The 26,916-nt window shown below is 38.9% G+C and overlaps 2 protein-coding genes across 5 annotated transcripts in view; both read right to left on the bottom strand.

Moving 5' to 3' along the window:
• LOC127511128 (E3 ubiquitin/ISG15 ligase TRIM25-like) overlaps positions 1-22,453 on the bottom strand; it is a 62,668-nt gene extending 40,215 nt beyond the window's left edge. Inside the window, exons 1-7 of one of the 4 annotated variants that reach the window (XR_007929841.1) lie at positions 21,722-22,453; positions 17,676-17,771; positions 17,356-17,589; positions 16,231-16,390; positions 16,031-16,078; positions 14,689-15,614; positions 13,744-13,868 (exon numbers count right to left, since the gene is read on the bottom strand). Coding sequence is in view for 3 of the 4 variants with exons in the window: in XM_051891726.1 (XP_051747686.1) it covers positions 13,339-13,868; positions 16,031-16,078; positions 16,231-16,390; positions 17,356-17,589; positions 17,676-17,771; positions 21,722-22,294 (1,641 nt within the window). In the remaining variant the exon portion in view is untranslated. Of the gene's footprint in view, positions 1-12,258; positions 13,869-14,688; positions 15,729-16,030; positions 16,079-16,230; positions 16,391-17,355; positions 17,590-17,675; positions 17,772-21,721 lie in introns of those variants that run through there. The other 3 variants (XM_051891728.1, XM_051891726.1, XM_051891730.1) reach the window with 3 other exon arrangements.
• On the bottom strand, positions 6,819-9,122 carry LOC127511121 (gastrula zinc finger protein XlCGF57.1-like). The gene has a single exon (XM_051891718.1). It carries the CDS (start codon positions 8,801-8,803, stop codon positions 7,142-7,144), a length of 1,662 nt encoding a protein of 553 aa, XP_051747678.1. The 5' UTR covers positions 8,804-9,122; the 3' UTR covers positions 6,819-7,141.
• Positions 22,454-26,916: the final 4,463 nt, after the last annotated feature.

Here is a 26,916-nt window from a genome sequence, read left to right as displayed (position 1 = left end):
TTATCCCTGGAGACGGTTTGAATTTGATCCATTGCAGAGATTCTGAGATTTTTGGATTGTGTTAATTAAAATAACTTGTGCATTGTGTTGAATGAGCAAGATTGAGTGACCAAGTTAAACAGACATTTTTAACAGACATTTTATACAGATTTTACAACAATAAGACTCATTGATTTAACCCTAAAAGGTTTGAGAGAATAGGGATCAATATAACAAGCGATTAAAATACTATAGTATATATGGGACTGAAGACAAGGCCCAGACATACTGAAAGGCTGCTGTTTTCTGCAAAGAACTTTATTAAAATAGCATGGGGAAACTGCTGTTATCAACCAGATGAGACTTTGTAGAATTTATAAAGGATTTATAAATTTGATTAATGCGGTTCTCTGAGTGTTCAATTTCCAGATGACCCCAGATGACTTCTGGGACGGCTGCCTTGACATACTAACTGAAAGCAACTGGACTGTGCAACAAGTGAGAGCAAGAAAGATAAGGATATGGCTGCAGAGAGGAGAAGAGGCATTGGTTGATGGGCCTTCATTCCCCCTGAAAGAGGAAGTTGAAAACTTCTGAGGGGCTGATATAGACAAAGTCAATGCGGTAATGACCGAGAAAACATGCTGTTGTCATGCAAATGGCCTCCTCTGCAGCTTGATCAAAAGTCAGACTGAGGAGGGGCAGAGAGACAACAGCATCCAGAGTCAAACCACTGTCACACCATGACACCAGGCCCTTGAATGCCATCACAGACTGACAGAGAAAAAGCATTGGATGAGGAGGGAAACACTCAAACAGCAGCCCGACCAGTTCAACTGATTGCTGACCCAAGCAGAAGGACTTCATCCTTTCCTAAGAAGGCACAGGTGATACATTTCCAATTATCACTACAGAGACTGCTTTAAATTTTATTGATTGGCCATATTAATTGTATTTTGATTTTTCACTGGTCCAACAGCAGTTCTCTGAATTCTGTTCAGCTAACGCTCTCTATCTGCTTTCTTTCAATAGACATCAGTCCAGCTGTAAGCATTAAAAATCAGAAAGAAAGAAAAAAGGATGGGAGTGGTTAAGTGTTTGCTTGACTCAACAATTAACTAACTAAGGGCAAATGCATAATTAGATCATTGATGAAGTTGTCCAATGTAGAGAGACATATTAGACTTGCCTTTTAAGACAGAGCTGATGAGCCTGTATGATACTGAGCTCTGTACCAGGGGAAAGGGGGACATAATGTGTTCAAGAACAAAAATGTGGATGATAAAGCTGTGGTGCTGGTCACTCCTCTTGGTTCATAGTTCATTTATGAGCTAGATCTAAATTTCAAAATTACAAATTTATGATATTACAAAGGCTGTCATTACCAGGGATTGCGTGAAGTTAATACTGTATTGTTGGTCATCAATTCAAAATAATGGTGATATGTAAAGTCAATTCAAAGAGCAGCTTATGACAAACTGGAAAAAAGGCTTATGGCAAAAGATTAAATTAAAAGATAAATGTCAAATTAGCTTTGAGAAATTGAAATTGGTTCTTTCACACTGCGATATGTCCCAGACATAGCAGATCATTTGATTTATTAGATAATTGGAACATTTCGGTTTTATGACTGTGGTGTTTAACACAACTACATGGCAACTAATACTGATCAGCTGTATTATTGGAAACATTTAGACACTGTCAAATGGGGAATGCCACATGGCCTATGTTCGGTAGTTTATGTCATTAGAATTTTGTTACTAATTTAGAATTGGTGGTATTTGCACCTTGATATTTAGGATGGTAAATTGCATATAAAATTAAAGAAATATTGATGAGTCAATTAGGAGGCAAACTCTAAAACGATATAAGAGGACACATGATTACACCAGCAACTCTTAGATGCGCATGGTTTTTAAACATTGCGCAAGGGGGGAAGTGAAAATCAAAGTCACTGACAGATGATTTAATGGTTTTTTTTGATAAATGATTGATTTTTTTGCCAAATGCAACATTTGTGTCCAAAAACAATGTTAGAAAAGGTGTGTACATGGATTTGAATCCTCAACCAAGGGGAATACCAAATGAATTTAAGGACGGAGATGAAGTAAAATCAGAATTTGAGTATATTTGTGTGTTTAATTTATGAAAAAATATGAATTACATTTATTGTGATTAACAGAAGCTCATTAACCACACTGAAGACGCATTGAGAGCCTTGGGAGAACAGTTGGGGACCCATAAGCAAAATGACATGGCAAAACAGACAAACATTAAATTGGTTATTCGCAGAAGAAAGGAGGTGTTTGTGAAGTATATGAAGCTAACTGTTGTACTTATGTTCCAAATAATACAGCTCCTGATGGATCATTCAACGAGGAAATGAAGAAACTGAATAATAAGGGAAGAAATCTCTGAAAATGAAGGAGATAAGCATATTCGGAACTAGTTCGACAAAATATTTGAATTATGGGGTATGGTTTACTAAAGTGAGAATAATAATGGCAGCGGCTGTTGCTATTTTTGTTTTGCTGTTCTGTTGTATTGTGCCTTATTGTGCCTTTTCTAAGATCAATGATGGTCAATGCAGCTGCCAAACAGATGATCAATGTATCTGTAAGACGATCTGGAGTCGATATCGGATGCACCAACACTGGAGTGTATGCAATTGGTCCAGGGCTGGATGAACTGGACGAGTTTCTGTAAGACCGACTACATAAAGAGATGGAAGGGGTGCCTTTTTTATTTTTATCACAAAGTTTGATCATGTTTTTGGTGAGAAAGGGAGTTAGCCACATCATGTTTTTTCTTTGGTGAAAAAACAAAGTAAGCAATTTAGAACATGGGTAGAGTAGGCAGTTAGTAAGTGGGTGTTTTGTTTATTATTTTGGCTTAAAACCCCCTTCCTGTTTTTATTTTCATTTTTATCTTTTATTATTATTATGTTTGTTCAAGTTATTATACTTATATTACACTACATGAATGAGAGGGGATGACTGAGCGTCTGAAGCAGGTCATTATCCATGTTACGAGGTAATGCAACCAGATTTGAAGGGAAACGACAATAATGTTTACTTAAATTTAATTTATTACTATACTCATTCATTTACTCATCATTACTTTGAAGTTGTAATGTGTACTTATTAATGACAACCATGGGCAAGGCCAAGACATTCCACGCACATGCTTTAAGACAAATTGTTGATTTATTTTTGATTTTGTGACCCCCTAGAGTGTTTAGTTAAAGAGGCAGAGCCTTTTACACTTCCCTAGTAAAAATAGTGGAGTGCAGTCACATGAGGCAGCCATTTGGTAGTGAAAAGGAGGACCACTATTGGTCCTGAGACAGAAGATGAGAAGGCTGACTTGTGAGGTTGCACTCTGGGAAAAGGGAAATGGAAGTGGGAATTAAGATATTCCCAGAGGGGGGATTTGATGGAGTATTTTATCCATCTTATAGAAAACAATTGTAGAATTATTTTGCTTACTATAAAAGCTAGAAGTGTTTTGAGGCCTCTTGGCCTATGTAACTGTAAGGGTCAGACAAGTTAACTGGCCACTGAGCATATTTTGGTTCACTAACCACTGAATTGAGTCTTTTAACACTTCAACAAACCTATTGTGGAGCATCTGCTTTGCATGGTGTTGACCCACAGACCTCATCGTGGCTTTACATGCCTTGCGTCCAGACTGGACCATTGTTGTAGTTAATGGCAGGCATCGCAGGTGGATCAAAGAATCTCTGGTTGCTATATGGACCTTGATAGTGAGCAGGAGCACTTGAAGTAGTCCTTGATCTCCAGGAGAATGTGTATGCTTGTGTTAGAGAGATGACATTTAGATATTGATTATTCCTGCGATTTTTGTTGAATAAAAAATGCACATTTAATATTAATTTAAATCTTGTTTGTAGCTTTTTTTCTGCGTTGGAAATAAATTAGTAAACAACCATGCAAACCTGCTGGGATTCTTCTTTGTACTTTTTTGTCTTCATACATTTTCTTTTCTTTTTCCTAGACTCGTTTCTGTGATGAAACCTTTGCATATACGCAGAGTGAAGTAGAAGTGAAGTTGCTCCAGTTTGAGATGGGCCAGTGTATTATGACAACTTCCCAGACTTTAGATCTGAAATTAACAAAATTTTTGAAAGCATTGTCTAGGTCATGGACATAATTTAGTTGCACATCAATTGGATACTGTCAGAAATGATTTATGGCCAGCTCATATGTTAGTTATTTTTCATGGGACATTCTTCATACACTTAAATTTATTTTGCACATGTATGCATAGAGTAAAACACAAAAAGACAATGTCAGTCGGATGACAACAGGATAAAAGCAAACTGTAACAAAACAGTAACAAGGAAAAAACAAAAACGTCTGCTAACCGACACAATGCACAAAAACCTGTTACAGAAATTCCTTTTTAAAAATGAACATCAGGTCTCTTACTCTTGTTTCTGATCATTTTAGGTTGTGATGCCCAAAGAAGTTGATTACACATGGTTAGACATGCTGAAAAGATGCTATTGTTTTATGCCATCACACATATCCCGTGCATCACAGCACACACAAGCTTTGAGGCAGTCTGTCTCAATCGAGATGTGTTGTGGGCTGCCTTCGTCAGTCTCCATGACAGGCGCGGCATTTAGTTAAAGTCTATGTTTATATCCATCGGCAACTGTAAGCTCTTTCAGGAGCTGTCGTCTACTAAAAGCCTCAAAGGCATCAGTGCTAAAGTAAAGAGAACAAAGACGTGGATCTTTAGGAAGTTTTATTTGCCACATTCTTCACAACTTCCCATATTTTCTCTTCTTATTGCTAGTAAAGCAGTGAAGACTTGCATTGCTTCTTGTTGCCGCTAGACTGAAAATTACAACCAAAAGCCGCACAATGTGGTATCGTATATTATATTCTGAGTTGTGTTATTGTAAAAATAGCAGCAGGGTAGCGTCAGTTTAGACAAACTTAAATTTAACTGAAACTGGGCTGGGATTTGTATTTCCCAGCATGTTTTGCCATGACACTTGAAAGGGAGAGTAAATGCTAAAATTAAGTGTTAAATAATGTTTTTTTGTGCAAGTACTGCTAATGACCTATAAGGCTCTAAATGGTTTAGCTCCTGTGTACTTAACCGATCTTTTATCGCCCTACAATCCTTCACGCTCTTTAAGATCACAAAACTCTGGACTTCTGGTTGTACCTAGGATAGCTAAGTCCTCTAAAGGAGGGAGAGCGTTTTCACATTTGGCTCCTAAACTCTGGAATAGCCTTCCTGATAATGTTCGGGGCTCAGACTCGCTCACCCAGTTTAAATCTAGATTAAAGACTCATCTCTTTAGCCAAGCATTCACATAATCCATCTCATATCAGATCAATTGCACATGACTATCTTTGCTTAATGTTATGAACAGCAGCTATGCTAATTATTCTCCATTTGCTTTTCTGTTTTACCTCGGGACGCCCGTCCCGAGGTGACTAGAGAGTACATCAGTTTCAGTTTGGATCCAGCCTCTTAAGAAGACCTCAGATGACTAAAACTTTGGAAGAGACGGCGCCAACTCCTGCGATGACTTCAGAAGATGCAACATCTGGATCAACAATTTTTTGAGTTTTGACAACTTATTTGGGTTTACAGTGTACTACTTAAAGCACCAAATATGCTTTTAGACATATAGACCTCCTTTATAATAGAAAATGAAATTGTAATTCTAATTGAAAGTGACACTGGTGCGGTAAGGTGCGGTAAGTAGATTTTGAACAACGCTGTTGGACATTGTTGATATTTGAAATCAATCCAAACACACCCACCCCTCTCTTCATTGCTCTGCCTCCAAAACTCACACTCCAATCCTAACCACCCTGCTCTGAGTAGGTCTTGAACCCCGGCCCGATTGCTGTCAGTGTGCAGTTGTTTAACTGCAAAACTCTCACTATCTGGTCACTGTTACACACGCAGTGCGAGAGTGGATGTCTGTTTATCACAGCTGACGCGCAACAAAATGCTTCATAAAAAATAAAGCGCAGTTGATGAACAAACGACAAGGAAGCACAAAAAATTGAACGTACAGTACACAAGAGTAAATACAAAGTGTTCGTTGTTAGTCGCCAACAGCACAGCAGCTCGTCCGTCATACACCCTCTAATGCTGATTGGTTAGTTGTTGTTGGTGTCGGCCCGACTAACTTCCAAACAGTGTCCACCTTCAATGCTGTAAAGCTACTTGCTTTAAATAAATCAATTCTATAAATTGCGATATAAATAAATGCAACATGACTTGACTGCAGTGTTAAATTGCAGAGCTGGTGCTAGAGGTCTTCTCAGATCCCAAATCTGTACCCGACCCAAATCAAATCTTACCTGAACCCGACATGCATAAATACATTTTTTAAAAGAAAAACCTGAGACAACCCAAGACAGACCCGATAAAATTAGACCTCATTTATTGTAGAAGCCGACTGGACCTAAACGTAAAAGGCATTGATGTATGCACAGCCTGCAGCCCCACAGTCAGTCAGGAAAAATCCCGCTGTCCTGCTGACTGATTTGGCCACTGCTCCATTACTTTCAATTATTTATTTACTTATTTCTTAAGTTATTTCTGAGTTCGGCTTTCAATTGGATTGGAAAAATAAATGTTAAAATTAAATCTATGGCCTAATAAATCATGGAATATAGGGCTAGGGTTGTCTGCAACACTATTTACCTTCTACTATTTACCGTACCAAGGCACTCATCGAAGTTTTGGACCCAAAACTGCTTGGGTCTCGGGTCGGACCTCAGGTTTTCGGATTCAAGTGGACCCGTGAAGACCTGGTGCAAAAAACCACATTGGTTTTCTCATCGGGTTTATTTTTTTTGTTGAAAGGAAAATGTGCAACACATATTTACATATTTATCTAAAAGCCACTTGGGATGTTTCCCAAGTCTGCTTCTCTGGGATTTTGAACTTTTTTTAACCCCTAAGCAAAGAACCAAAAACAACTCTGCCAGAGTATATCAGGGATGCTTATGTGAACCTCAAGGTTTGCTTTATTTCTGCAAGTCTTTCCACTGTGATGGCCCATGAAAGGCTTTTCTCTGCTGTAAGTTATTACAGGATTCCCAAGTTGTTTCCTGTCTGTGTAACTCATTCCACACTGAAGACATATAAAACCGTTCTCTTACAAATGAATCCTTGTGCGGTACTCAAGTGTTTCTTTATATCTGAAATTCTTTGTACCTTGACCACATATAAATGGCTTCTCTCCCGTGTGAACTCTCATGTAGATTACAAGGTTTCCATATTTAGTGAAACTCTTTCCACACTGAGGGCACGTGTAAGGTATCTCTCTATTGTGAATTCTCCTGTGACTGTTAAGGATTCCTTTTTGGTTGAAACTTTTTCCACACTGTTGGCAGGTGTAAGGCTTTTCTCCAGTGTGAATTCTTATGTGGACTGCATAGTGTCCTTTCTGGTTGAAACCCTTTCCACATTGAGAGCATGTATAGGGTTTCTCTCCAGAGTGAATTCTCAAGTGGACTTTAAATTGTCCTTTCTGAATGAAACTCTTTCCACACTGAAGGCACATGTAAGGCTTTTCTCCAGTGTGAATTTTCATGTGCCTGTCAAGGTTTCCTTTTTGGGTGAAACTTTTTCCACACTGTTGGCAGGTGTAGGGTTTCTCTTCGGTGTGAACTTTCATGTGGACTTTATGATTCCTTTCTTGAATAATAGTCTTTCCAAGCAGAGAGTATGTATAAGGCTTCTCTCCAGTGTGAACTCCCATGTGGACTTCAAGTTTTCCATGTTCAGTGAAACTCTTTCCACACTGAAGGCATATGTAAGGCATCTCTCTATTGGGATTTCTCATGTGCCTGTTAAGGTTTCCTTTAAGAGTGAAGCTTTTTCCACACTGTTGGCAGGTGTAAGGCTTCTCTCCGGTGTGAATTCTCATGTGGACTACAAGGCTTCCATTTTCAGTGAAACTATTTCCACACTGATGGCATGTGTAAGGCTTTGATCTATTGTGAATTCTCATGTGCCTCTTAAGGCTTCCTTTAATAGTGAAACTTATTCCACACTGTTGGCAGGTGTAAGGCTTCTCTCCAGTGTGAATTGTCATGTGGACTAAAAGGCTTCCATGTTCAGTGAAACTCTTTCCACACTGTTGGCAGGTGTAAGGCTTCTCTCTATTGTGAATTCTCATGTGCCTGTTAAGGATTCCTATTTGGTTGAAACTTTTTCTACATTGTTGGCAGGTGAAAGGCTTCTCTCCAGTGTGAATTCTTATGTGGTCTTTAAAGTGTCCTTTCTGATTGAAGCTCTTTCCACACTGTTGGCAGGTGTAAGGCTTCTGTCCAGTGTGAATTCTCATGTGGTAATTAAGACTTCCTTTTTGGGTGAATCTTTTTCCACACTGTTGGCAGGTGTAAGTCTTCTCTCCGGTGTGAACTTTCATGTGGACTTTAAGGCTTACATGTTGATCAAAACTCTTTCCACACTGAAGGCATGTATAGGGTTTCTCTCCAGAGTGAATTCTCAAGTGGTCTATAAAGTGTCCTTTCTGAATGAAACTCTTTCCACACTGAGGGCATGTGTAAGGCTTCTCAGTGTGAATTTTCATGTGCCTGTTAAAGTTTCCTTTTAGTTTGAACCTGTTTCCACACTGTTTGCAGCTGAAATGACTTCTAATCCCTGTCTTTTGAGCCATGTTTTGTGAGGAATTGTTTTCAGGCTGTGAGCAACTACACAATTTTTCTCCAGCAAAGACATCATGATGATTGTTATGTTGATCTTTCTCTTCTATTTCATTCCATACTTCACTCTCCTCTTTCAGTGCCATCAGGTCTAAGGTGAAAAAAGACACCAAAAAAAGTTAACACCACTTTAATGGCACAAAGCAAAAGATCAAAACATTTATACATGTAAAGCATCAAAACTAACTTAACCATCAAAACCATCGTATACCCACTAAGCTACTGAAAGTAATTTGAGAAGCCTTCTCAATATTGCTCACTCTTCACTTCAGGACATGTCTCAAACTGTCAAACTGGCAATTAATCCCTTAATTTAAAAAACCCAATTTGACCCAGGAGATCTGGGGCCCATTTCAGAAAGGAGGTTAAGTGAAAACTCTGAGTATGTTAACCCTGAAATGAGGGAAACTCTGGGTTTTCTGTTTCGGAATGGGAGGTATGTCAAACCTGAGAAAGCAGGGTAAGTCAAGCCTGTTTCTGAAAGAGAGGTAACTTATACTCAGAGCCAGTTACCATGGTAACTTACTCTGTGAACCTAACCTGGTCAGGAGCAGGTTTTCTTCGGTAAACCCAGTTTCTTTCGTTCTCCTCCCCCTTTTTAAAGTGCAAGCAATGTTTAAATAATTCATTCATTCATTCATGCTGCAAAAAGGCTTTTCTTACTGAGCATTTTTGCTTAAAAAATTCTTAAATCAGGATGCATTTTCTATATAAGAAAATTATACAGTATAAGATATTTAGTTTTGTTTTCTGGGGGGATCTAAATTAAGTGTATTTTACTTAAGTAAAATTATCTGCCAGTGTGGTAATAAAAATAATGCAAACAGAAAACAAGATTATTGGGAGTGTCTATTACTAAGTGCAAATTTACACTAGCTCTGCCCACCAATGTCACACAAGGTTAAAAACTAAGAGCATGACTAACAGATTCAGTGGTGTAGATACTTTACTTTATACTTTATTTGTCCCTGTTAAGGGAAAATTGTCTTGGGCAATACAGGTGAAGCTGCACAACAAGACACCCACATCAATAACATATTCACACAGTAGTAGTTCACTAGTTGAAGTAGTTCAAATTCAGATAAAGCACATGAGATGGGTCCAGAGTCATTTTCCTTGCCTGTTTAAAAGCAGTTTTTTTGAATATAGACTGAAGATTGGGGTAAACCCCCAGACCAACCTCTTTCGTTGCCATATACACCAGCCGATTCAACTGTGATCTAAGGGTAACTGTCAAATTACCAAACCAGGCGGCTATACCATACAATAAGATGGATTCAATACAGGCAGCATAAAACAGCAACATGACTCTCTGAGTGACACCAAAAAGTCTGAGCCTCCGTAAAAAGTACTTTTTTTTTTTTGTTGCACCTTTCGACACAGATTATCCACATGCACTTCCCATGAAAGTTTATTATCGATAAGCAAACCTAAAAGCAACCCCTTTTTTTTTTTTTTTTTGTTACAGTGCATCAGAAAGGCATTTATTTTCAATAAAATAAAATGTTCTAAAAGTGGAAGGAAAGTGCCTAACAAGTGTTTAATAATGATAAAAGTATTTATAATTTTAATAAATATAATCATTTACACTGTTATTATTGCATCCTGTTAATGTACAACAATACTGAGGTGCAAATAGTATGTATCTGTCAGTATAAAGTATAAGTAACATCTAATTACTATTTATACTTATTGCAAAGAACTTGCAAAGTAAGAAAAATGCATTTCATTTATTATTAATAGGCCTATTTTACATTTTTACACAAAATGAATATTAGTTCATTAACCTACCGTTCTGCCAGTTTTCACCTCTGAAATTATAACATTGATAAGAATTAAACTTTTATTGACTCTGAAGTATGCAGACGTCTTTTTGTTGGGGGCTGTTGCTATGGCGAATCGTAATATCGGAGCTCCATTGATAATGGCTTTTCATAGTCGTGGTGCACGCGCTTAACTCAGAGTCAGCCTACTCAGAGTCGACTGAACTAACTAAATTCAGCTGTTCTGAAACCGAAAACTCAGAGTTTCCCATCTCAGAGTAAGTCAACTCAGAGTCCCAAGTTTTAACTCAGAGTTGGTTGAACCTCCTTACTGAAATGGGCCCCTGGTTAATTATTGACTGATCTCAATCTCCCATTTACTTCATCTTCTAAGGGTTAAGACGCAAATAAATAAATAAACAAAAATAAATAAAGAAACGAGGGCAACCTCCTCTCTCAACCGTCATACCAAAAACTCATCACACAGTTATTCCATGTAATTGTTTATTAAAAGAAATCCAGCAATATTTTGTCAGAAAGGAAGCAGAATTTGTATTTGCCACACTTCCTGCTACCAGCTGGTGGCGATATGACTATAACTTAATTTTAGCATTTAGATGTCTTCAGGCCAGGGCATTTATCAAACATGTGAAGTTAGAGGCAGATTGGACACTGTATGCTTGAGTTACAACAACTTCCTGTTTTCGTGGCGTTAATCGCATACATCGAAACATTGTCAGGCCGCCACGGACACGCCCTTCAACGAAAACTCAATATCTTTGTTATTTATCATTGCTAAGGCCTTAAGATTTGACTGACAACATATGATGTTGATCTGGTTAAATCTCTATGAGGAGTTAATCACAGTGTAAAACATGTCATTTTCTGTTGCCCGCAGGTGGCGCTATGACTGTAACTGAATGTTGCCATGTAGATGTCTTCAGGCCAGGACTCTAGTAAAACGTGAAGTTTGGGGCAGATCGGACATTGTATGCCTGAGTTACAACAACTTCCTGTTTCATGGCGAAACATCGAACTTTGTCAGGCCGCCACAAACAAGCCCTTCAGTGAAAACTCTAGATCTTCGCAATTTAATGTCGCAGAGGCCTTTAGATTAGACTGCCCAAATATGATGTTGATCTGATTAAAGTTCTAGGAGGAGTTTGTTAAAGTACAACGTCTGGAAACATCTAAAAATTCAATAATCCATATTCACTTTACAGACTTCATTTACAAAATATTAATTCTGTTTAAAAAATACCACCTATAATATTCAACAGGCAATTTTCAGTCCATTTTATTTTGCTTTACAAAATTCACTTCTACAAATTCAGTGGTTCAAATTTGGCAGAATATTCCAGAGTATCGATGCATAATCTCCATCTGCTGATAGTCGGATCACCAGCAGGTGTTGACAATGACCAGAGCAACCGGTAGAGAGAGTCATTCCTTCACAAAAACTGATTTGCAGAAATGGAACAAGCAGTAAGTATGTTATGTTATATGGAATATATATATATATATATATATATATGATATTCTGTCTAATATACAAAACTGTAATGTTTGGATGTAGAAACCATTTATACCAGATATTACAGTATTAATATGCAAACAGCTACAAATGTGGTTTACAAGTTAAAAATACACATTAAAAACAGTATATGACTTAAAGCAGAGTTCATTTTATGTGTCATTTTGAGGTGGGCGAAATGACCAAAATCTTACTTTAAGATATAAGACATTTTAATTCAAATAATGATAACAGTAACAATATCTCACAATAAAGATATTTTGGCTATTTAATTTTTGTTTTTAAAATAAGAACAAAGAAGCAAATTACAGACAATAGGACGAATACAACAGATCAGAAGTTTTTCAGGTACAGCAGGTTTCTTTAATATGTAGAAACACTGACAGAGGTCATAATCCAGTAAGACTGGCTCATCTTTTAGGAAGGTCAAAAGTCATTGTATAGATCACATGGGTCGCTCATCTAATGAGTGTTTGACGTCCTCTATTGAAACACTTCATCATTGACTCTCTTTGCTCTGAAGTATATTAATATATTGAATTATTTGTGTTCATTACAGCACTGAGAGCAGCAGCGGGACGATCACATGACAGATACAGAAAGAAAACACTGACATTATTCACAAAACACTACATGATGAATTCAGAGCATGGTATTACCACAGTTCATGTAGAAAAACATGGTTTTATCATGTCAGGATACTTTCTAGATCAGGACAAGCAGCACGAACCACTGAACAAAGAAACTCCAACAATTCTGACATTTACAGTAATGATGGGATTCATCTGGACTGATTTCAGAGTTCAGCTTACAGTTTTCCTTCTTTCATACCTAATATATTTCTGAGTTATCTGGATTGAACTCATGATGATTTGACTCAATCCTTGATGTTTTTATCTTTTCTCAGAGTTGTTCAGAGCATCAGATCTGTAAATCCTGTTCAGGAGGAGGTTTATTTAAAGTAAACTGGATTAGATTATAATAATTGTGCTCATACTTTCACTGATCAAGAGTTTACAGTATTATCAGATGATCTGTTTATATATTTTACATTTAATAATAAATTGACATTTATCAATTTTACAAAAAAATCTCACGTTACAAAGAAAGTGTAAACTGGCGTCACGTCAGTTACACATTTTCCGTAAGTTGAATAGGGAAGGCGCATGACGCAGCGTAAGCTTTGCAAACTGCAAAAGTTTTACACTTTCTGCACACGTTGAATATGGAAGGTCGATATTTGACTTCATAACTTGTGCAACACAAGTGCATCACTTCGCTTCAGAAAGGCTTTATTACTCTCTCTACAGTCTATTCTGATTCATCAACACAGTTTCACTGATGATCCAGAACCAAAAGCAAACCCAGGATAGAGCGGTTGAGTGAATGTGGTCTGGACTGTGTGGATGAGGCTCATTGTGTCTCCAGAGACGCTGTAGAAGGATAGAGTTCCTGCACTGTGATCCACATACACTCCTATTCTACTGCTGATGATGGACTCTACAGAGAGTTCAGTCTTTATCTTATTGTGTATGAATGAGTAACTGGAGGAAGAGCAAGACAAACTCCAGGACTGATCATTAGATCCAAACAAACACTCATTACCCCGTCCCTTCCTGCTGATGCTCTTATATGACGCTGATATAAACACACTAATATTGCCACTCCTTTCAATCTCCCAGTAACAGCGTCCACACACACTCTCTCTACACAACACCTGAAGATACCAATCAAATCTGTCTGGATGATCAGGATACGGCTGAACTGTGTTAGTGTAAGTAATCACTCTGTTCCCCTCAGACAGACGGAGGTTTTTATTCACTGTGTTCAGATCCAGATTGAGCTGAAGGGAATCTGATGGAGATAAAACACATCAGAATCAAGAATTATGAATCTGATCTTTTAATGTTTCTGAACTCTTCATGTTCAATATATCATCAGTGTCTCAGTACAGTTTACCAGATATCCTGTGAAAATCATCATTTACATCAGTGGATCTCAACCTTTTTTGGGCCGGTCTAATCAGTCTTCCCTGAATATTAATGTTGGTTATTATTCTGTGTTTATTATAATTTAAAGGCCTATTATTATATTTACACCATTCAAATGTTTGTGGTCAGTGTGATTCTTTTTTAAAAGAAACTGATACTTTAATTCAGCAAGGATCCATTGAATTGATTCAACAATAAGTGTAATAATTTGATTTATAAAGTTTTTAAACATTGTGGGTCTATTGTTGGTGATTCTCAGTGCTGTAGACTTTGGTAATGTTGAACTTTCTGTAAATTTATATCTGTTTCCCCAAAGATTACACAGACTCTAGTTTAGGATAAATCCATAGTGAAATTTTTACAAAAGAGTTTTCAGTTTCTTCTTTTTCCTTACTCTTTTTTTTTTACTACTGTGATTTTACCTCTAAATCTTAGATGAATGTTTTTAATTGGCTTTTAGTACAAAATAATCATATTTATTCATTAGTTTCAGAAGATATCGAATATATTGAATCCTCAGTTTTTTTTTGTTAAAGTCTTGTTATTTGGACGTTAGTATGAAATAATTATGCTCTGTCCCACTTTGTAAATGTGCAAAATATGCAATAAAAATCTAAAAAGACAGTGAAGACATTTAAAATGTTAATAAACATTTCTATTTTAAATAATTTAAAATAACTCACTTTTCTATTTTAATTTCATATTTCGAAAACCAGTCAGTATCTGGTGTGACCACCATTTGCCTCACGCAGTGCAACACATCTCCTTCGCATAGAGTTGATCAGGTTGTTGATTGTGGACTGTGGAATGTTGGCCCACTTCAATGGCTGTGCGAAGTTGCTGGATATTGGCAGGAACTGGAACACGCTGTAGTATACGCCGATCCAGAGCATCCCAAACATGCTCAATGGGTAACATGTCCGGTGAGTATGCTGGCCATGCAAGAACTGGGATGTTTTCAGCTTCCAGGAATTGTGTACAGATCCTTGCAACATGGGGCTGTGTATTATCATGCTGCAACATGAGGTGATGGTCGTGGATGAATGGCACAACAATGGGCCTCAGGATCTCATCACGGTATCTCTGTGCATTCAAAATGCCATCAATAAAATGCACCTGTGTTTGTTGTCCATAACATACGCCTACCCATACCCCACCGCCACCATGGGCCACTCAATCCACAACGTTGACATTAGCAAACCGCTCACCCACACAACACTATACACGCTGTCTGCCTTTTGCCCTGTACTGTGAAAACTGGGATTCATATGTGAAGAGAACACCTCTCTAAAGTGCCAGACGCCATCGAATGTGAGCATTTGCCCACTCAAGTCAGTTACGACAACGAACTGCAGCCAGGTCGAGACCCCAATGAGGACAACGAGCATGCAGATGAGCTTCCCTGAGACGGTTTCTGACAGTTTGTGCAGCAATTCTTTGGTTATGCAAACCGATTGATGCAGCAGCTGTCCGGGTGGCTGGTCTCAGATGATCTTGGAGGTGAAGATGCTTGATGTGGAGGTCCTGGGCTGGTGTGGTTACACGTGATCTGCAGTTGTGAGGCCGGTTGGATGTACTACCAAATTCTCTGAAACGCCTTTGGAGACGGCTTATGGTAGAGAAATGAACATTCAATTCACAGGCAACAACTCTGGTGGACATTCCTGCAGTCAGCATGCCAATTGCACGCCCCCTCAAAACTTGCGACATCTGTGGCATTGTGCTGTGTGATAAAACTGCACATTTTAGAGTGGCCTTTTATTGTGTCCAGCCTAAAGCACACTTGTGCAATAATCATGCTGTCTAATCAGCATCTTGATATGCCACACCTGTGAGGTGGATGGATTATCTCGGCAAAGGAAAAGTTCTCACTAACACAGATTTAGACAGATTTATGAACAATATTTGAGAAAAATAGGCCTTTTGTGTACAAAGTCTTAGATCTTTGAGTTCAGCTCATATACAATCTACAGGAAGAACATGAATACACTTTGAGTTTCTCTGATATTTTTCTTAGTGACTTACATTGTAGGAAGTCGTTCCTGGTTCTGGGAACAATGTTGGTGAAAGTGACTGTGGAAATCAACAGACATGAAGAGTGTGATTATCATGTCAAGAGAAAATGATCCTGCATCCGTTCCTAAGACATTTCTAATATGATCTTCTACATGATATGAGATGATGGAGGATCATTTCTGAGAGCAGATGAATCTCCAGGACTTTACCTCTGTCAGAGAACTTCTTCAGCTCCTCTTTGCAGAAATCCTCCAGTTTGTCTCTCAGCTGATGGACAGATTCTCTCACAACATCAAAAGAGGAGAGAGAACTGAAGGGATCGTCATTTACGTCTGTAGATTCAGGAGGAGCTGAGAGAGACTGGAAACTCTACAGAAAACAGAAATCAAAGCTCATCACCTCCACACTTCAGACAATAACCTGCACTACTGTCAGATTTGAGCAGCTCTTGTTGATCTTTAGTAACTCTCCTCAATCCAGCACTTTCACAGCATCAGATTCATTCTTCTCATGTTCATTATTTCACGTTAGAGCTACAAATTATTGTGCCACAACACTATATGTGAACTTTCAAGGAAAATTTGGATGATCAAATAACATAAATGCAATAACATAAATGTAACAGATCAAGTGCATTAATGGCGTCACATGGCAGGGTTGAGTAGATTTGATCAGGAAAAGCAGTTCAAATGCAACGAGTAGATTGACCATTATTTATAACTTTTGAGCAGTTAGTGGCTCTGAAATTCACAAGGACTCTTAGGACACGATCCCAAGGTCAGGTTTTGTGGTTTAAATATGCTGAAGCATCACTAATATACAGCCTCACTTCCTGTTTGAGGACTTCACTATCAAATTCAATGTGTTAATGAAAATTATTAAAAAAAGTTTCAGCAGGTTTGACAATTATCTGATTTTGATAAACATTACTTAAAATTTGTAGTAAAAAAAAAAAAAAAAGATAAGTAAAAGGAGGATGAGAAATCTAGCTGGCTAGCTGGGTGAAACTGGTACCATCAGGTTAATGGATTTCACATTGTTGTAAAAAAAAAAAAAAGTTTAAATATTAGTGAAGTTTTGAGCTGTTGATGTCAGGAAGCTCAATATATCTTTCAGGAAAAAGTTTCTTTAGAGATTTCCAGAGCTGAACTGCATTTGTAAGTGCGTCTCTTTCAAAAGAAGAAGATCACATGAGAGTCTGACTGATGATTATATAATAACCGAACACACAGATCAACACTTCAGTCAACGGCTCATTCTGCTCTCATGAAATGTTTCTCTGTGAGTCTCTTGCTCAAGTCCACTATGATCCTGTTCTTCTAGATCTCTGTTACCTGCAGGAAATGGATGTGATCCTGTGTGTGTGAAAGCTGCTCCAGCTCAGCGTCTCTCCTCCTCAGATCATTGATCTCCTGCTCCAGTCGCTCCAGTCGTCCTTCAGCTCGACTCACTGCAGTCTTTTCCTGATCCCTGATCCGCTGTGTGGCCTCAGAGCGGCTTCTCTCAATGGAGCGGATGAGCTCAGTGAAGATCCTCTCACTGTCCTCCACTGCTGTCTGTGCAGAGCACTGTTAGGACACACATCACAATCACACAGTGGCTTCAGTGAGTCCTGACTGAGACTTCTCAAACTTCTCTTCTTCTCCAGACTCACCTTATGAGACTCCACAGCCTCTCTCAGCTGCTGAAGATCTTTCTCTCTCTGCTGGATCCTCTGCTGGAACGACCTCTGCGTCTCCTTCAGCTGGTGCTAAAGGACAAACCAATAACAGGAGAAACATCACATAAATCATCAAGTAAACAGATATGAATGTAGTATCAGTGAAGTGCTGAGATTGAGGGGTTAAAGATCTTTCATGATAAGGTTATAGGTTCAGTCATAAGAACTATCCCTATAAAACTAGGCACTGATGTCACCCAGAAATGTAAATTCTTTCATTGTTTCTCATCCTCATGTCTTTCCAAACTTGTATGACTTTCTCTTGCAGATGTAAGTGAATTAGCTCAAATTAAATTATTAATTAATTTATTGGGAATTTTAAAAGAGTCACTTAGTTTACAACCGAGCAACTGAATCGTCCAGCGTTCATTTGCATGGGTCGTAACTATAGGCTCTGTAGCGGATATGAACAGCCAACTATTGTGAAAACACTATTTATTAGCAAGGTAACATAGATCGGCAGTTTAAGGCATTAAATTCTTAAGCACATAACACAAGACACTTCTCTTTAAAAATCTACAGGAGATTTTGATTATTCTAACACAAACTAATATCTAACACAAACACACATTCACACGAGTCACAGAAAGAAAGGAAGTAAGGAAAGAATAAGTTTTGAGAGAGTGAAATGATGAAATCCCAATTTTCTACCTGAACAAACCATCAATCATTAATTTAACCCTTCTACCGGATTAGTAGACTTTATATCACTACACCAGTTCAGTTAGAATCTGGAGGTACTTGCATTTGTCGTTTGTGTCTTTAAATGCGGATTCCCTTGTTGGCATCCTTGGCTTGGAGAAAAGGGATTTCCCAGGTTTGTTGATTTGTTGAAGGTCTTTTCAGGTCTGGATTGATGTTGTGGGAAGCCAATCACGTTCTGGTGTGCTGGCAAATGAAAGGAGTCTCCCTTATGCCTGAAGTTTAAAGTTGAGACGGCAAAAGACTGTAGAGTTGTTGATTAAACTTTGCAGCAAAACTTAACTTAGAACACGAGACTCTTTAACGGAAAAGAAGTGAGTGAGACGAGAGTAAGTTGGATGGCTTGAATGAAACTGCTTGGCTGCTCTTCATCGTCTGCTCGTCATTGTCTTTCTCTTTGTCTGTTCATCTTGTTCCAACTTCCCTTTGTCATTCTGATCTGACTATTTAAACTTAGGTGTTTGTCCCACCTCTTTGAGCAGTTCTGACCAATTAGGTATCATCTTTGTTTCAGAGGTTGCTTTTCTCCTCCTCTGATCATAAACTAAATGTTATCTCATGGTCTCTTAAATTCCCGCTCTCAGCAGAGAATACAGAGAGTACAGTTGAGACATGATTTCTCTAAAAATAATACGATACATTTTAAACATATATCATTTAAGCCAAACTTTAAATTATGAGTAGAGATTTCCATTCATACCAAGCAAGGCACACTTTCAATCAACCATTCAATAGTTATGACAATTAGATGAATTGTGAGTAATCTAACTGGTTACATGTATAATATGTAGACATGATATATAATTATGCAGTTGAACGATGTTTGATAACGAGTCCGTTTAGAATTGTTTGGAACAATTTGATGCAGTTTATTTGTAGAAACAGTCTCTGTGGGTTTTTTTCTGTAGATTTTCAAGTCAGTGTCACTCAGAGGTCTCTCAGAAGAAACAGGCCTGCATTGTCTCTCTGTCTCTTTTGATCTGGAGATTATCTGGCATTATCTTCTTGTGGCTCAAGTTGAGTTGTCTTTTCAACCATTTGGTCTTTTACAAATTGCTTAAGTTTTATACCTCTTTCCTCAGCTAAGCTCAACTTTTACAAGCTTGCAAGGCCATAAAGTACTTAGCAGGGGGGTGTTGATAGACTGAATGGAGCCGAAAATGAGTTTCTCTGAGTTTGGGTCCTGCGTGTTGATTTGGGATCTTCAGTGTTGGGATAAGACTTGTATGGAGTTATGTTTGAAAGAATCATCTGAAAGATTCATTTGTCTGGTTCGTTCTCAATTCCTACACAGAACACAAAAGAAGATATTCTGAAGAATGTCTCTGTTTCTAGAGCCCAAATCAAATATGGCACATAAATAACATCAAACCTCACTGGCTCATGCATGTCACATGATTAAACATGCCACCATATTTTATTTTTCTTATCACTTCAGAAGACTTAGGGTGCATCCATAATCGAATACTCTCTTGAGCAGATACTGAATATGTAATTAATTAGTGACTGCTGAAAAAGTATGTTCTATATAGTATGAATGTAATCTGGACGTACTACATTCACCATGTTGTAATTATCATGTGACCTAACAGTGTCAGTTGCGTCGTTTCACTGCCATTCACAAATCATCTACCGTGGCCTTGTGGGAATCACACTTCAGAATCTCATTGAAGTAGTAGGTCATCCAGGTCCGTTTTGCCTACTTTTTTATGAGTACTATGAATTCGGACTTTAGTCACATACTGTTTAAGTATTCCAGAATTACTAAAAGATTACCCCCTTTTGAAGTTGTATGGATTTTTTTTATGCAACCTTAATGTCCTTTTTGAAGATTGAAACTTTTGGACCCTTTTGACTTTCAATATACAGGACAGATGAGACATTCCCTAAAATACCTTCTTTTGTGTTCCTCAGAAAAAAGAAATTCATAACAGTTTGGAATAACATCAGTAAATAATGACCAGGGCTTCAGGTTAACTTTTTTTTTATTAGGGGCACACCTTAAATCGATCTGCAATGCAATTATTCACATTTAGAGCTTTGAAGTGCTGGAAAACGTTGTGCGAAGCACTTGAAAGTCTTCACACAAATCCGTGAATTTTACTCTCAAAAGGTTGTATGAACCCTGAAATGAATAATGTAAAAACATTTGACTATTTCTGCCACAATACCATAGTTACAGTTAGCGTTACTGCATTAAATCCATGGTGATGTTATTAATACTGTGGTGAATTCAAACACTGTGTAGAAATGGTGTCACGTGATCGAGATCAGCCTGTAAACTCCTGTTCTGAGCTCTCACTGCATTTGTCCGGGCTGATAAACAGGTCCACGCTGCGCAGCTCAAACAAGTAGCGTCGATGTTTTGATGGCATTTTTCATATGCAACAGAAATAACAGCTCTTATCAGTTGGGCAAAGTGGTGGTGGCACCAGTGCGACCTCTAACAAAATTTAGTCGCACCGGCAGGAAAAAGGGTCATTTGGTCAGCAGTCTGGAGTCCTGATGGCTGCTCATTTTTTGGTTTGAATTACTAGTTTAAAGGGGTCCAATTATGCTGGTCAGTGGTTTCAGATGTTCCTACATTTTTCATAATTTAGAATACATTTTATAGGAAAATGTAATGAAGAATCACGATTTGTTCGTGAAAACGTTTGTACGCAGATTTCAGGCATAGATTCGTGGATACACATGCTTAGTGAATGAGACCAACTGTTTTTACCACTCCGAATCTAAACCCTTTTTTCAACCTTCCTAATGCAGATTAACTTGGTTAAAATGTACTTTTAACACTATTCCTCAGCAGTATACAACCTCAATCTTTTATTTTTTTCTCACCATTTTTATACTGACTGCTTTCTGAACCATGCAGTTTGATGCAGGTCAGATGTTATAAATGAAGTTACAAACGTAGGTTCGGGAGGAGCCTAATCATTCAGTCCTGTCAAACATCATTAAGAGCGTATATAAGCAGCAGTCATTGTGCCGTCCCAGCGACAATTCTTCCAGCATCCCTTCATCTCCCCATTGCCGGTTATGGTAAGGCACATTACATTTCTAACACACACACTAAATAGTAGACCAATCACAACAGACTGGGACCGGCTGCAGAGCAGACTGATTTTTAGAAGGTGGGTTTTAAAGAAACTGAAATTAAAACAGTGTTCAGACAGAGAGGATGTAAACTGACATTAAATATGTTAATGTATTCTAGTAGACCTCATAAACAAAATTATAAACCTATAATTGTGCATAATGGGACCTCTTTAAGTTCATACCTGTTTCTCTGTCCTCTGTGCTTCAGCTGATACAGTGTCGTGGTTTTTATGTTCATCTATCATACACAGCACACATATACAATTCTGATCAGTGCGGCAGAAAACCTCAAGGATCTTGTCGTGTTTCTGGCAGATCATCTCCTGCAGTCGTCCAGTGGCTTCAGTCAGATTGTGTCTCTTTCCTTTAAAGAAACTCTCATGTTGTTCAAGGTGATTCTGACAGTAAGAGTTCAGACACACCAGACAGGACTTGATGGCTTTGTGTTTTCTTCCAGTACAGACGTCACACTGCACATCTCCAGCTCCAGCATAACAGTCAGCAGGAAGTTTAGTCTTCTTCAGTTTCTCCACCATTTCAGCCAGAATGGTGTTTTTACCTAAAGCAGGTCTTGGACTGAAGGTCTGTCTGCACTGAGGACAGCTGTAGACTCTCATCTGATCCTCCTGATCCCAGCAGCCTGTGATACAGCTCTTACAGTAACTGTGTCCACAGGGAATGGCCACTGGATCCTTCAGGAGATCCAGACACAATGAACACATGAACTCATCCTGAGAAATTCTGGCTTCAGCCATTTTACTGCATGAACACAGAGACACAACACACAACAGCTCAACTACACTTCAGTTTCAGTTTCTCTGAAGTCATGTGTTTCCTGTTTCCTGTTTCTTGGTTCTGTGTTTGAGTGATGTGTGTAAAACAGGTGTGTCTGTAAAGCAGTTTCCTCATTCCTGGTCCTGAAGAGCATTGCTGCTAAGTTTTTAGTTTTCATGTGTGTTCCTACACATTGTGTTTAATCAGTCTCAGACACAAACTCAAAAAAATATAAGTTAGAGAGAAGCAAGACAACACCCTTAAAAGTTCAGTAAATCTGTATCTTAAATTCTATACTGGTACTACGGGACGGAAACCTGTGTCCAGAATTATAGTACACACGGACCATTTATCAGCTCGGCTCAAATGACAGTGCAGTGCTGCAGATGCTTTCACTCACTGTCTCTGTGTTTTAAACTAGTTTAAAGCCATATGAAACAGCGCTGACATTATCAACAGCACTGAAACATTGTGCCATGAAAGATACAGTTAAAAGGCTTTTCAATCTACAAAATAAATATACAAATCTGTAGTAACACTAACTGCACGATGGTAATGTGGCAGAAAGTATTTTTGTTATTAAGCTATTGCATTTGTGCATTTGTTTTTATACTAAATGTATTTAGCCAATTATTTTTCTTAACAAATACCATATAAACCATATAGTTAAATTTTACCATGGTAGTGACGTGCTATATGCATGGTTTTACCTATGATTATTAGGAGTGGAAGAAAATATCGATACACGTGAATTTTGCAATATTATGTTTGGCGATACTGTATTGAATTTCAAAAACTATCTATCGATATTTATTTATTTATTTACATCCAAGATTTGTGACTTTGTGTTCGGTTTAAACCACAGACTGTATAAAACCCAACCTCTAGATGGCAGTGTTATCTCAGAACGTAAACTGACGCGGAGCCGGAGAAGCGCAAGGTGAAGGTGCGTGCATCGCTAGTGTTAACATTAGCAAACCCAGCTCACAAGACGATAGAATTATTCCGCTCCCACGGTATACAGAGTTGAAGTGTAGACTCATTTTGGCTTCAGCTATAAAGAAGCTTTAATCTTTGGTTTAGTACACCATCTCAGTGTGTCTCACACAAAGTGGATGGATGTTTCACAATAAAAGCCTTTTAAAGGGTTAGTTCACCAAAAATGAAAATTCTGTCATTTATTACTTGCCCTCATGCCGTTTTACACCTTAACTTCATCTCTTGATAGTATCTGTCCTCTGTCATCCAGGCCTGCACGTGCTACTCCCTCTAATCCCTGGTTATCCGATGTTCTTCGTGAACATCGGACCAAACTCAGGGCTGCAGAGAGGAAATGGCACAAATCAAAAGACCAATCTGACCTAGGTTGCTATCAATCTCTGCTCTCATCCTTTTCTGCTGGAATTCATGCTGCTAAATCTACCTATTTCCACAACAAAATCAACAGCGCTTCAAACACATGCACACTTTTCAAAACATTCAACTCTCTCCTCTGTCCCCCTCCACCACCACCCACCTCATCACTAACTGCTGATAATTTTGCTAATTTTTTCACTGACAAAACATCTACCATCAGCAGTCAGTTCTCCGCTCCACACACACAGGAACTCAGACCAATCACACACACAGCCGCACACCTCCTCTCTTCATTCTCCCTCCTCACTGAGACAGAAGTATCCAAACTTCTCCTCTCCAGCCATCCCACCACCTGCCCTCTAGATCCCATCCCCTCACACCTTCTACAAGCCATCGCTCCTACACTTTTACCAGCACTTACACACATTATCAACACATCTCTCCACACTGGCACTTTCCCTAACACATTCAAGCAGGCTCGGGTAACCCCACTGCTTAAAAAACCCACATTAAACACGTCTCTTGTAGACAGCTACAAACCTGTTTGTCTCCTACCATTCATAGCAAAAACAATTGAACGAGTTGTTTTCAACCAGGTGTCATCTTTACTCTCACAGAGCAACCAATTGGACGTCAATCAATCTGGTTTCAAGAGTGGCCACTCGACTGAGACTGCACTACTGTTGGTCACTGAATCTTTGCAGATTGCAAAGGCTAATTCCAAATCATCAGTTCTCATTCTGCTCGATCTATCTGCTGCCTTTGACACTGTGAATCATCAGATCCTTCTGTCCACCCTCTCATCACTGGGCATCACAGTTACTCCACTTCTCTGGTTTGAATCCTATCTCACAGGAAGGTCTTTCAGGGTTGGCTGGAGAGGAGAGGTATCCAAAGCTCATCAACTGACCACAGGGGTTTCTCAGGGTTCAGTGCTTGGACCCCTCCTCTTCTCCATTTACACTACATCACTTATCCCATCATTCAGGCACATGGTTTCTCCTACCATTGCTATGCTGATGACACACAACTCTTCCTGTCATTCCATCCAGATGATCCCACAGTAGCTGCACGAATCTCAAGCTGTCTGGCGGACATCTCGGCATGGATGAAAGAACATCATCTACAGCTCAACCTGGCAAAGACTGAGCTTCTTGTCTTCCCTGCCAATCCGACTCTAAATCATGATTTCAGCATTCAGCTAGGCACATTTTCTATTACCCCATCAAATTCGGCCAGAAATCTTGGAGTAATCCTTGATGACCAACTGACCTTCAAAGACCACATTGCAAAGACCGCTTGGTCATGCAGATTTGCACTATACAACATCAGGAAAATCAGGCCCTTTCTAACAGAACATGCAACACAACTTCTGGTCCAGGCCCTGGTCATTTCTAGGCTTGATTACTGCAATGCTCTTCTGGCTGGACTGCCATCATGCACAATCAAGCCTCTACAAATGATTCAGAACGCTGCAGCACGTCTCGTCTTCAACGAGTCCAAAAGAGCCCATGTCACGCCTCTCTTCATCTCTCTTCACTGGCTACCAATTGCTGCTTGCATCAAATTCAAGGCGTTGACGCTTGCTTACAGATCTACCACAGGCTCAGCACCCTCCTATTTCCACTCACTCTTACGAGTCTACACTCCTACCAGAAGCCTACGCTCATTAAAGGAGCGAAGGCTTGTGGTACCATCACAGAGAGGCACGAAATCACTCTCCAGGACATTCTTGTTCACTGTTCCTTGCTGGTGGAACGGTCTTCCTGCCTTTATCCGGAATGCAGAATCCCTGGCAATATTCAAAAGACAGCTGAAAACTCATCTCTTTCGTGAGCACTTAACCTCATCTTAAAAAAAAAAAAAAAGTCTTATACCTATCCTTTCACTTCCTCTAATCCCTCTCTATTGTAGCTTATGATACTCTGAGCATTGCCTAAGACTTGTATTGTGAGCACTTTTTGTGTCCATTTGCCTCGTCATGACGACTCGCTTGTTGTATTCCTCACTTGTAAGTCCCTTTGGATAAAAGCGTCTGCCAAATGAGTAAATGTAAATGTAATTTGTGATTGGTTCCTGTGTGTGTGGATGTAAATGTAAATGTACTGAATCTCCTAGGTGATTATAGCCCAGATCCAGCTCTCTCAGTTGTGAGGGGTTTGAACTCAGAGCTAAAGACACTGAGCATAGTTAATTATTTTAAATCCATATACCTTATTATCTCCAGCTGACAGTTTGGACTCTTCAGTCCATCAGAAAGAAGCTTCACTCCAGAATCCTGCAGGTGATTATTACTCAGGTCCAGCTCTCTCAGGACAGAGTTTTAGGATTGTAGAACTGAAGATAAACTCTCACAACACTAAGCAGTGAGATTACATGTGGGAAATCTGAATAAAAACAATGTAATTGCATACAGAATAAATCTTAGCAGTGTGATATTTAATTTATTGCAAAAAAAAAAAAAGTATTTAAACTCAAACCTCAGTATCTCCAGCTGACAGTTTGGACTCTTCAATCCTATAGAAAGAAGCTTCACTCCACAATCCTGCAGGTCATTGTTACCCAGATCCAGCTCTCTCAGGATAGAATTTGTGGATTGTAAAACTGAAGACAAAATTTCACAGGACTGAGCAGTGAGATTACAGCACTTCAGCCTGTGATTAAAACAAAACAAATAGCAACAGTAGTGTTTATTAGGTGGCATTTATAATCTGGAGCTTGGAAAAACCTTTGACTGTAGTGATGTAAGCAAAGCTAAAACAATTTTCTCTTCATAAAACATCAAACCAGTATTTATATACACTATATTGCCAAAAGTATTGGGACACCCTTCCAAATCATTGAATTCAGGTGTTGCAATCACTCACATGGCCACAGGTGTATAAAATCAAGCACCTAGGCATGCAGACTGCTTCTACAAACATTTGTGAAAGAATGGGTCGCTCTCAGGAGCTCAGTGAATTCAAGCATGGTACTGTGATAGGTTGCCACCTGTGCAGTCCATTCGTGAAATTTCCTCACTACTAAATATTCCACGGTCAACTGTTAGTGGTATCATAAAGTGGAAGCATGGGTTTCCATAGCCGAGCAGCTGCATCCAAGCCTTACATCACCAAGTGCAATGCAAACCATCGGATGCAGTGGTGTAAAGCACGCCGCCACTGGACTCTAGAGCAGTGGAGATGTGTTCTCTGGAGTGATGAATCACGCTTCTCTGTCTGGAAATCCGATGGACGAGTCTGGGTTT

Source organism: Ctenopharyngodon idella, chromosome 4 (assembly GCF_019924925.1).
Source record: "Ctenopharyngodon idella isolate HZGC_01 chromosome 4, HZGC01, whole genome shotgun sequence".
Lineage (NCBI taxonomy): Eukaryota > Metazoa > Chordata > Actinopteri > Cypriniformes > Xenocyprididae > Ctenopharyngodon > Ctenopharyngodon idella.
This window is presented reverse-complemented; position numbering and strand designations above follow the sequence as displayed.